The 12,444-nt window shown below is 36.2% G+C and overlaps 1 protein-coding gene across 1 annotated transcript in view; it reads right to left on the reverse strand.

The window, feature by feature from the left end:
• The window catches only part of LOC149792454 (uncharacterized), an 86,714-nt gene that overhangs the window by 17,233 nt on the left and 57,037 nt on the right, over positions 1 to 12,444 (reverse strand). Inside the window, exons 6-7 of the mRNA XM_089969391.1 lie at positions 10,580 to 11,134; positions 3,065 to 3,330 (exon numbers count right to left, since the gene is read on the reverse strand). Of these exons, the coding sequence (XP_089825517.1) occupies positions 3,065 to 3,330; positions 10,580 to 11,134 (821 nt within the window). The remainder of the gene's footprint in view (positions 1 to 3,064; positions 3,331 to 10,579; positions 11,135 to 12,444) is intronic.

The raw sequence follows: 12,444 nt of genomic DNA on the forward strand, positions 1-12,444 counted from the left end.
TTATTGACAAAAGTTCCTTTTAAATTTGCACTTTGTATTGTAGGGAAATGCATTAGTTGTTGAATTTTACAAATCTTGTTTTTTTTTTTTTTTACTCTTTTCTGTACTTACTTTGTAATAATAGCCGACAGTAAAATTCAATAGAGAATGTGTTTTGCCAGTTTTAAACATAACCACCGATTGTTACACCGGTTGCATGTCTGGACAATTGATTGCCAACATTTTATTAGCGGAAATCAATGCTTGTGATATAATTTTTATGCTTTTCTGAGAGCTAAAGAGAGGGGGCTCAATGCAATTCTACTACCTATTAATCAATACACCGTCTGAACTCACCCCTTCATCTATTGTCAGCACCTAGAGTTACTGACACAATGCTTATTATGTATAAATAGTGGGATAAAAATGAAGTTAAACAACTAGCAAACCAACAAATCTCCCCATTCCCTTATAAAGTCCCTACCACCCTTCATAAAGAAAACTACAACCTCCTACTCCCACTTTGATTCATGTGAAATGAAAGAAAAAAGGATTGAAATATGCACACACTCTATACGCAAACATCCTTGTATGCTATGACAAATGAAGCGAAGGATGTTAGATGGTATGAGTGTTAACACACTATGCACACAACGATAGTTATATACTGTCAAAACGGAGCTGAAAAGTCTGTTATTATTTTCCGAAACCCAACTGTCATTTAAAGGGATATCCACATATTTTTAGAACATTGCTAAATCAAGCCAAATACATCCTTCCATTATAAAGAGTGCGTGTTTACGTCTGTTTGAGTATATTTTTAATAATAAAATACACACAAATAAAGACATAGGTACACTTACATTTTAGATATATTTTCTTAAATTTCAGAAGACGTCTCAAAAATCCATATTTGTTTTCTTTTTTCTACTGCCTTGCCTTTTTGAATTTCTTTACTGGAATGGGTTCTATTCTTGTTTTAGTTTTCCTTGTCTTCCTTAGAATTTCTTTGCTGGAGAAAGGGTTTCTTTTATTTCTTCTTCCTCTTCTGGAATTTTATTTTTCTCCTTTTTTCACTTTCTTGGGATATGATGTAGCCTTGTGTCATTTCTCCTGACAACATATAACGTATCGTCAGTTTCGTCTTTAGAATAGAGTCTCTCCGGAAGTCTTGTATTAAGTGTATTTTCGAATGGCTCTCTAAATCTCTGACTAGATTTGTAATCTTTCGTGACTCTTCCACTTCATAGGTTTTGAAACCCAACTAGTGTATCCTCTTACTTAGGGGTACTCTGAGAGAGAGAGAGAGAGAGAGAGAGAGAGAGAGAGAGAGAGAGAGAGACAGACAGACAGACAGACACAGAGGGTATTCTCGTTACCCTGTTACCTCATACTTGAAGAGGAACTAATAGATTCATATATCCAATATAATAATTTTCTTTCTCCCTAGAGCAAAGTGGATTTTAAAAAGAAAATCATTCGGTAGCCTCTGGGGACTTTTCATATTCAAAATCACTCTCAACGTGCCTTTCAGAAAGTTTAGAACTACTGCTTACACTTTTAGGTTGAAATTTAAAGAGTCCGAATTTACTGCAGAGAAAACGAGGAAGTTGACATCAAGAAATTTGTAAAGACACTTTACACTTATACTTGCACTGTCCGATTCAAGAACGCTTGGTCCAAAGTTCCACAAAGAGAAATTGGTCATATCGATCACTGACTTCGATGCGTATGTGTTTGGCTAAGTTGAAATGACTCAAGATTATTTGGGACTTTCTTTCGCCCATGACAGTTTGAAATCTACCCTACAAATTGATTTGGCAATTCTACTAAATTAACAGAGATCATGGACAAATATTTAAATAGCACATGAACTACCAAAATAACTCCAGCCATATGATTCGCTTTTGGAAGGAGCTTAGCAATAATGTATAGCAGTAAACAACTATTATTCAAATACACAATGTTAATTTCTTCTCTTGTGTAACGTCCACTGAAGTGGTTTGTCTTCGTTTTTGTCTACGTTCTTTGGATGATAGCATATCAGCATGTTTGTGTGCATAGTGTGTGCCTTTTTCAATTATCTCATTTCACTATAACTTTCTCATATGTGTTTGTGCCTGTGTTATCACTCCTAATATTTAAAACAATGTTTGTGTGCATAATAAGGAATCACTCATAATCTTTAGTGTTTGATAGGAGAGCAGGTATGTTTGTTTATATAATGTGTACATATTCCTACGTTTTCGTTGGTTCCTATATACTAAGTGATAGTCTGTCAAAGGGCGTGTTGGTAAGTAGGTTTGAATGTCAACTTTTTTTTACCTTTGCAGGGTAATTGTATATTTGGGTATAAGTTGCATTCATTCCCTTCTAGTTGGTTAAAATTTGTGGGTGATTTGCAGTAACATGTGTATTGTCTAGTAGGTGTGAGTGATGGTCAGTCAAATGGTATATTGGTTAGTCAGTACTGATCAGTAGATGTGGGGTCATCAAAATGATATGTGTATGTTTTCCACGCTACTCTTTAGCTTGACCCAATATTCCCTCTATCTTCCTTAACATAACAATTACACAATGGGGTCATAAAATTACATGACTGATTTGAGAGGGAAGGCAAAGGAATAGCTTAAATTAATTATTTGAATACAATATTCATTGTTTTACATCATATTTTATTTGAAAACCACTGTAGTGCACGATTCATTCACTCACCGGCAGCTCTTTCACCAAGTATTCAGTGAGCGGTTAAATGAAACATATCATAGTTACAAATATATTATTGTCGGGTAAGGATGCCTCTTTACATCGTGCGTCTAGGTACACCATTCTTTTATTATGCTCAACCTTCCCTTTGAATTAAATTAACAAAAAAGTCAAAAGTTTGTCGGACACACGGTTCTATCTACATCGTGCGTCCCCGGCACATAATTCTTCTATGAGAGGAAGCCTTTCCTGTATGGAGCTAAAAGTACACGCCAATACGGAATTACACATTTATTTTAAGCAATAAAGCCAGTCAAGAATAGAGCAAAAATAAAAGGAAGGTATAATTACAAAAACACCCCTTTTAAGACAACCTTACCTTTTCTTTGTATTTGTCCCCTGATAACCAGCCATCGAAGACAAACAGCTGAAGATATGTGCCTAAATGTCCCATAAAATTAGCGATGTAAAAACAAATTTTATTTCCATCAGGGTAGCTGCTATTATAGTGTGAAAACGTGATTCTGCAACCCTCAGGTGATGAGGAATATAACTTTATTCCGTTCCACTCTAACATCCTTCTCTCCAAAGTGTATAAATTTACAAAGCGTCTAAAGATGCGGCAGAAGTCCGGAGTGAGCGTGTCTGTGAGAAACACAAAGTATTAGAATAATAATAATGAAAATAATAATACAGAATCACAATATGACGCTGATGATGAATGAAGGGAAGACAACATTAGCAACTGAATAACATAGATAAAGTGTTTTGACCGAGACAAATATTAGATGTAAACGATCCAACTATAATAATAATTAATTCTCAGATAACCGTTTTGTCTTAGTTCATTTACCTTTATCTACTTACTATTATTACTTTTCTGCCTTTATTTTTTCTTTCTGGCTTTAATTGTATCGGTTATTAATATGGCTGCGATGATTACCGTAACATTTAGCAACAGGTTCTGTCTTGATACAAGAAACTGGCATTTTATAAGAAGATGACCTAAAGATTGCAAAACCTTTACAAAGCTGAAACCATTAGTCTAAATAATATTTGAATAATTATTGTTTGAGTATATTACAACATTTTTAAGAGTTATGACTTAAAGATCTCTATCTTGCAAGTGTTAAATCTTTTGGTTAAGAGCAAAGCGCAAAACCAAAATTGTGAAATTATTAAACTTGGCCAGTTTACTGAAAGGCTGTTACGAGCATATCGTATGACTATGCCACCATCCATCCTGTCCGGCTTAAAATCATAAACACAATGTTGGCCATATCAAGGCTGTAAAAAGGTACATACAAGTTTCAGAATCACTAATTATTTAAACAATTAAGAAACAATCACACGTGTATGCATTAATTAATCATAACAACAGCATATAATTGATGTGCTCATTACATCTGGAAAAAGGAAACTTCCGTAGTCGTCATGGCCTGAATCGTTTAGTGGTGCAAGGGATAGATGAACATTTACTCAGCTGGGTACCTTAGTGACTTGGTGAGATTTCCTTAGGTATGGTGAATTGAAATGCAGCGCGGAGGAATAAACTTGTTCTTTTGAATGCTGGGAAAGTAAAATAATCACTTGACCACTAGGCTTGGCTTTTTGACGATGTTTTTGCCAAAGGTCGAATGCAAATGTATTGCATGTTGCAAAGATAAAAATACATTTACTTTCGCATTTCAAAATGAACAGTTAAATAAACTGAAATATTGATAATTATATAAAACATAAAATTGTTTAATATTTTGAAATATATCTAATTAAATTAATCCCCAACTACCACTTTTATACTTACTGAAACAAGACCAAAAATGTAGTATATGAAATTACAGCCAAATTTAATATGTCTTCCAACCATACAAAAATTCATGCGTATCAAATTAAGTAAAAACTTAAACTGAATGATCACTAGGACTTAAATATCATTTCAAAGGAATGTAAGCGAATATATCATTTCGGATGAAGCATTTTTCATTGACAGTGGGCAATATTCAAAGAGCTTCAGTAGAAAATTAAACAGTTTAGTTCTATATGCAGTTGGGCATACCCAGTTGATAGAGTGAAGAAAGTATTTAAATATTTTCTACAAGGCATTATTTCTAAATATATTGAATAAAACTGAAATGGATGACGTTATTGAAGGTTCGCTTGACAATTAACATTCAGAATTCGGACAGAAAACAATCAAAAGTACTTGGGTGTCTGACAGAGTTCAATATTTAACATAATGCATATATATCAAACGCTCATACAAAGGTTTGCCTGAATGGTTTCATATAAGAAAATCTTGTGTAGAAAAGTTAATAAAATAAATTCATAAAACAAATTAAATATGTTAAGTGTTTCTTTCAAGTTGTGGAATATATGTTAAAAACAAGAAGTAATCATGTCAATAGACCATAATAAATGACCGAACAAGAGACATACAAGTACCGGAGGCACAATCAAACGCATATCATTGTCATTACTTGTCAAGTTATGGCAGTCATATTCATTAAAACTAATAAAGCTGAAGAGATCTGAGAAATATATTTAGTTCAGCAAGAACTTCATAAGTTCATGAAAGCAGAACAATACATACAGTTAAAAACACGATTATGTTTGCAGACAGCTTTAGATTCGTAGGACAGTCAATGCAATTTTAAATGATGAACTTTTTACAGAGACACTAACATGTTTTCTATACACGCTAGCTGAAATATGTGATTAAAGACGTTTACCATGCTAATACATGAATGGAGATGAAAAGTGTGACACAACATATATACCAGTAATACAGCGTATTCAAATTAACATTAAAACATTATGTTCAGTATTTCAAGGAATGTTTCAGCCTAGAAACACTTATATTATGTGAAAATGATACATTGATTATATATTACATTTTAGCTGAATTTAAGACTGACTGGGTAAAGAATTACATACTGGACCCTGTTCATTATTATAGAGTACTGGGACTAACACAATGTGCTTTATAATAGGCGTTTCAAGAGACTATAACATGTTCCTGATGGTGGAGAGATGAAATCATCAAGATATCACATATACAAATTGAAGAAACTGATGAGAACTATTTGGGCAAAGGTGGTGAGATAAACATTTATAGTGAGTATGAAAGGTCAAGATTATTCAGCATGTACCAAACTTCTTACAAGATTTATGAGTGGGTTAACAGAGTTAATTTTGTTGACATTGTCAAATAGAGGTAATCAATGTAATGATACCACTGTTAAGTTTTTTTGTATTTAACGCTCCATAACAATATTTTGAACAAGGTTTTGTCGAGATGAAATTGACATGCATGTAGTGTTTGATTTCTTGTTCAAAATTTAGTTCATTTGAACAGTACATAATTAATGGGATTAAACCTAGCACAGCCCGTAAAGATGGGGACAACTTTTGTCTATTTCTAATCATCAGGAACAACACAAGTGGTAATGATTTTGCTAATTAAGCTGGTGATGAAAAATCATCTTTCAACTTTGATAACTTGCGGCCAATTACAGCTGTGACCGAAAATTTGGTGGTGAACAATTCAGTTTGGTAAGTATTGATATCATTCTCTTTTTATAGGGATTAATAAGTTTTATGTTTTACCGTATTTTTCCATCAAACAATTCAGTTAGTTCATAAGACTTAAAGTTTATCGAATGGCGGATGCTAAGTTATTTGCCAACGTTTGCACGGAAAATATAGAGTTTTTGTGTATCAAGAGTAATTCAGTCATACTTTCATCCAAGTTATATTTTTTGGGAACACTTTATGAGCTCAGTTTTGAAGAATGTTTAATTTGATTGCAGAGAAGTTTGATTTTATTATAAAATAGCTTTCGTTTAGGGATTTCCTTAGGCAAGTGATTTCGTGTAAATTCAATAGCTTCTAATTTATTTCTACAAATCGTGTACTTGGTTGATTCTTTTTCATATAAAAGTATTACCCTTGTCATTGTATTTGACTATTACAGAATGAACCAATGAGGCAATGTTGTACGCTTTACTCATTTAGTTTTGGTGAGACGAAGCTATGTTTAGCGCAAAAGAAAATAATTTTCATCGAAGGTTAGATTGCTTTTGTTGATGTGACTTATTCCTGTGTGGTTTTGAGTAAAACATACAGTGTAGTTTGGTTTGTTTGATGTGCTTTATGGCCAATTTGAGAAAAGCGCCCTGCCCAAAGACGCACCAGAGTAGCTGGAATAGGCTGGTCCGTTGGTAATTCTTTTAACTCTTAACCTTTCAGTCGCGAGACCTGCACGCGAACCACTGCGGCACTGCAGCTCCCGCTTATAGAATTTGATGGCAGTATTCCATTTGCCTTTGTCCTCACTCAGTCAATGTAAACCAGTCTGGTAATTTTGTAGACTTTACTCATCTAATTTTGGCGAGATGTACATCATCATCATCAACCCCTTAACCTAAGAAGTCATTGGGGAACCACAGTTGACTCTACAACCAATTCTCTCCATCTTTCCATGTTCTTTACTGCCCTTTGGGAATCTCCGAATCACATGCCTGTCCACTCTTGAATGCTGTCTTCCCACCTCTTTTCCTGCCTGACTCTTCTTCTACACCCTCACTGTGCCTCGCAAGATTGTTTTTGCCAGTCCAGATGATCTTGAGACATGACCATATCACTCCAGTTTACGCTTTTTTACAGTGGTCAAGAGGTCTTCATAGGATCTGATGGCTCGTTGGAACCTGTTGTGGACGTCTTCGTTGGTTACATGGTCAATGTATGAGATGCACAAGATATTGCGGTAGCACCTCATTGCGAAGGTTTGAATCCTTCTTTGTAGATCTTATGTGGGCGTCCATGTTTCACAAGCATAGAGAAAGACGGATATGACAATTGAGCCCATCAGTCTTATTTTGGAACCAAAAGCAATGTTGGTATTTTTCCATATTGTTCTCAACCTTGGTATTACTGCTGTTGTCTGGGCAATCCTGCAAAGCAGATCTGGTTTGCGGCCCTCATTTGTGATAAATAGTCCCAAGTACTTGAGGTTTCTGACTTCTTTCAGCTTCTGTCCACTGACCTTTCTTTCTGCACCGATGAAGTTGGTGTTGTTTGTCATCATTTCTTTTTCGGCGCTAATCTCCATGCGGTATGCTGTGGAGGTTGTGTCAAGGCGCTCAACCAAGTCAGCCAGTTCTTTTTCATCTCCTGCTAAACCATCAATATCATCTGGGAAGCGCAATTTGGTGATTGTTCTTCCTCCGATGCTGACTGTGCCATTTGGTCATGCAAGGCATCCTCCATGATACTTTCCAGGAAAATGTTGAAGAGTGTAGGAAACAGTATACATTCATGTCTGACTCCAACTGTTGTTCGAAACTAATCTCCTCTTCTACTACTGATGAGGACAGCACTGGTTGCTTTGTCATAGAGGTGTTCAACAACTTGCACTAGGTCTGAGCTGATGATGCATTGACTCATAGTTGCCCATAAGGCCGCATGCCATACCCTATCAAAGGCCTTTTATAAATCTATTAAGACGTGGTATAGATTCTGCTGATGCTGAATGTATATCTCGCAAAGGAGTCTGAGATTGAAGATTTGTTATATGGTGCCCATTCCTGCTCGAAAGAATGCATGCTGTTCAGCAATATTTTCCTCTGCTGGAGGCTTTAGACTGTTGAGAATTATCTTCAGCATGACTTTGCTCGGATAACTGATCGTACTGATGGTTCCGTAGTTTTGGCATAGCTGTAGTATCCTTTCTTGAGGAATATGATGACCAAGGATAGAGTCCATGTGGTGAGACATTCTCCTCTCTGCCATATCTTGTTGCAGATTGTTGTCAGAACTGTGACTATCTCTTCTCCTCCTGCTAGTACGAGCTCTGCTGTATGAAGTCAACTCCAGTATGTTGTCAACTCCATTCTGTTGTCAACTTCGGTATGTTGTCAACGCCAGCTGACTTTCCTTCTTTAGTGGCTTAATTGCAATTTCTACTTCGTCACGAAGAATGGGGTTGTCATCAATTTCTTCTGCCTGAGGGTAATTGAGTACTGCTGGATCTCCTTGGGTCTTATGATTGTACAATTCTGAGAAATATTCTGTCCATCGTGTGAGGATCTCTTGATATTCTGTGAGGCATTTTCCTCTATGTGTCTTGGGTGATAGTAGTTGTCCCTTGTTTATGGGTTGTAAGATATTTCACCAGTTGATACGCAATGTTGTTGTTATTTCTACTCAGACTGCCATCGAATTTGCCGCATTGTCTTTCTATCCAGGATTGCTTCGCCTTTTTGATGCTTTTTCTGATAACGTTGCTTATCTATCTGTATTTTCTAGCTCCTGCGTGATCTCTTTTCCCCTTTTTCAGTTGCATTTTTAAGTAACGCTTAGTAGCGTAGGTTAGGTTTACTTCTGAACCTGTTTGCTTTGTAATTATTGTGCTGACAATGTAATCAGTATAACTTACCGTACATAACGTCATTACGTTTAATCGTATATGCCCGTGTCATGCATAGTACAAAGTGTTAGATGTATTTTCAGCCGACCCGAGTGACCGGAGGGATCCGAGTTGTCGGAGTGATCAGAGTCGACGTGGTACCACAGAAGTCGACCATAGCAGCTGTGAAGCTGAACCATAGCAACCTTAGAGCTGAATAAACGGTGTCGCTGGTCGAGCAGTAGGTAATCGGGCGTTGCCGGCCGAGATTGGTGGGCGCTGACTGCTTCACTGACCAACTTTGAATACTAACGGCATGATTGGCTAGTGTGACTGGTACCCGAGTGTGCTGGTGACGGAGTGTGTTACTCCATACATGTAATCTTTTAGCCGTAGGCTAATTTTTGGGGTTTGTAAAGCTCAGTGTGTTTTGGGGATTGTAAAGACAATTTGTATATCTGTCCCTTTTGTTTACATAATTTCACTATTTGAGTGAATACATTTAACTACATGAGTAAAATACTAAATTTGTTTTATTTTTTGAGTAAAACACATCAATCTTTTCGTTGTGAAATCACTGTGAATCATTCACTCCTTGTCATTGTACTGTGTAAGGTCATTTATTTGTATTTTCATTCTTAAGTCCGTGCGTTTTATGTTAATTTATCCAATATTTGGATCATATACACAAACATAATAATCATAATTAATTGCTCAATCAAGTCGTTCGTTATTAAACATTGTATTTGTATCACCATCAAAAGTGTTCTGTTGTAAATCCGAAATCCAATCCGGTTATCTTGTCTCAATGACAAAGTTACAACTACACCGGAAGTTATTCCCGCAACAGTTAATCCGATACCATTCTAAACTCTTCACATGCAGATTTCAGTCTCACTGAAAACTCTTTCAGCTACCATAAATTTCCTTTTGACCATTCTAAACTGTTCGATAGTTCATTTGTTATCTTTTTCACATGGTATTTCTTGAACACACACGCACACATGCATATATATATATATATATATATATATATATATATATATATATATATATATATATATATATATATATATATATATATATATATATATATATATATATATATGTATGTATGTATAGACAAACATTTTAGGAAATCATAGTTTCAGATGCCTGGATAACTTCTTCAAGAAAATGTATACTAATAAGCTAGTCTACCACATGTAGTCATGTATGTCAGTGATGACAAGACTTTGTCTTTGATTCTTTACCACATGGATATTTTTATGTTTTTATTCATTTAAATTTTGACAAATGTACAGCTATATTTAAAAATAAATATATTGGCAAAACATTTATGTACGAGCTAAAATTCTGATTTTCAAATGGGCATTGGAACAGTGGGTATTCTACCCAAGATTATTTGACTCTGAGCCCTAGTGTAACCAATTTTTAACTTGTGTACATATATGGAAACGTTTTTAGTTATTTATTCAAACTTCATACCTTCATACACGCATCTCTCAATCTTATCTTGAATGCTGTACAGCCCATCAAAGGTGGATACAGTGTGGACGTCGCTGTAGTCACTTGCTATTTCCAACAGCTCCGCATGCGCAACATCAGAACCAATCCCTATGGCCACAATAGTTACACCGGCATCCTTCAATAACCTTGCCTGCATTATCGTGTCACTTTTGTTGGAGAACAAACTATCAGTTAGAATGATAACGCGTTTCGTAACATCTGTTCTGTTGCTTGGGAGCACTTCCTCCCGCGCAGTTCGTAGGGCACGACCAGTGTTGGTAACCCCGGGGTTGTAATGGATTCGATCTATGGCGTCAAGCAAAGTTTCGTTTTCTAAATATTTGGTGAAGTTGAATTGTACTCTAGCATCAAACGAGAAGGTTATCACGCTGACCCGGAAGAAAGTCTCTCCGACGTAGACCGATTTTATAAATTCCTTGATGAAGTCCAACTGTTTGCTGAAGTTGTCTTTACCCTGACTTACCGAAGAGTCGACAAGAAAAACTATATCTACTGGACCCATCTTGCATCTATCTGTGATGAGAAATAATAATGATCTTTCAGTGATATTCACTGCACTCTCTCAAGGTATAACAGTTTTGCCGGTTATTTCACATTGCTTTAAACATACATAATTGTTTGAAAAATTCAGGTTCTCTATACAACAAACTCTTGAGCTTTCAAATATAACCAAGTAAACAAAGTTATCAAAATAGATAAAAATTACTTGGCATACAAGATCATTTGCAAATTACAGTTATTGTAGTTGATGAATGTTTCGAAATATGACTGGCTATTTCTTAAAAATATAGAAAATATTATGTAATACAACGGATGATTATTTTAGTGTTTAGTTGTAACGATGGGATCTGTGAATACGTGGCATGGCTTGGGCTTGATGATGAATAACATGACTGCCACAAAATGTTATCCTCAAAGACTGATTCTAAAAACTAAAGTTTATAAACACGATCATGCCATTTTCGCTGAAATATTGGTACCTGAGTCTGGCAGTATATTTGTTGAGCCCCACGCCCCCGGACAAAATTATATATACGTTTGGGCTTTTATTTCGCCAGTCTTGATATAGTGCTCTTTTGTGACAGCGTAATCAAACATTGGAATTTCCATCGATGCTTGAATACTGTTTTGTGCTTTAAATGGCATTTCTGTAGCTATTTAGTCGATACTTTACGAAAGTGACTTCGATCACTTGGTTACTGTTTTGTAGAAACAAACACATGATTTTAATGTAACATCTTGCCAGACCAGAGGAGTTGCACGAATCAAGGGAGGTTACTCTTTTAGGTATATGATACTACTAATAAGTGGATGCGTGGAACTTAAAATAATTTCAAATACCTTGGCTGCACAATATCCAGTGATGGATCCCTGAAGAAAGATATCACTGCGAGGATCCAAAAAGTCAGTCTAGCACTCGGGCGAGCCCGAACCAAGGTCTTACAGAACAAAGACATATGCCTGTCAACAAAGATGAAGCTGTACAATGTAGTTGTCCTCACGTCTCTCTTGCATGGCTGTGAAACGTGGACTGTCTACCGAAGGCATATTGGTCAGTTGGAACAATTCCACCAGCGCTCCCTAAGATCCATTATGCGGATCAAGTAGCAGGACCTACCAACCAGGAAGTCCTTGATAGAGCCAACACAATAAGCATCGAAGCCAAACTAAGCCAGGCCCAGCTTCGTTGCACTGGCCTTGTCATCAGCATGGATCAAAACAGAATCGCAAAGTAGCTGTTCTTTGGCGAGCTAGCTCAGGGCAACCGAAGCCGAGGCCGCCCTCGCAAGAGGTACAAATACAATCTCAAGAAACACATCAAA

Source organism: Sinohyriopsis cumingii, chromosome 9 (assembly GCF_028554795.1).
Source record: "Sinohyriopsis cumingii isolate HCF-2022 chromosome 9, ASM2855479v2, whole genome shotgun sequence".
NCBI lineage: Eukaryota > Metazoa > Mollusca > Bivalvia > Unionida > Unionidae > Sinohyriopsis > Sinohyriopsis cumingii.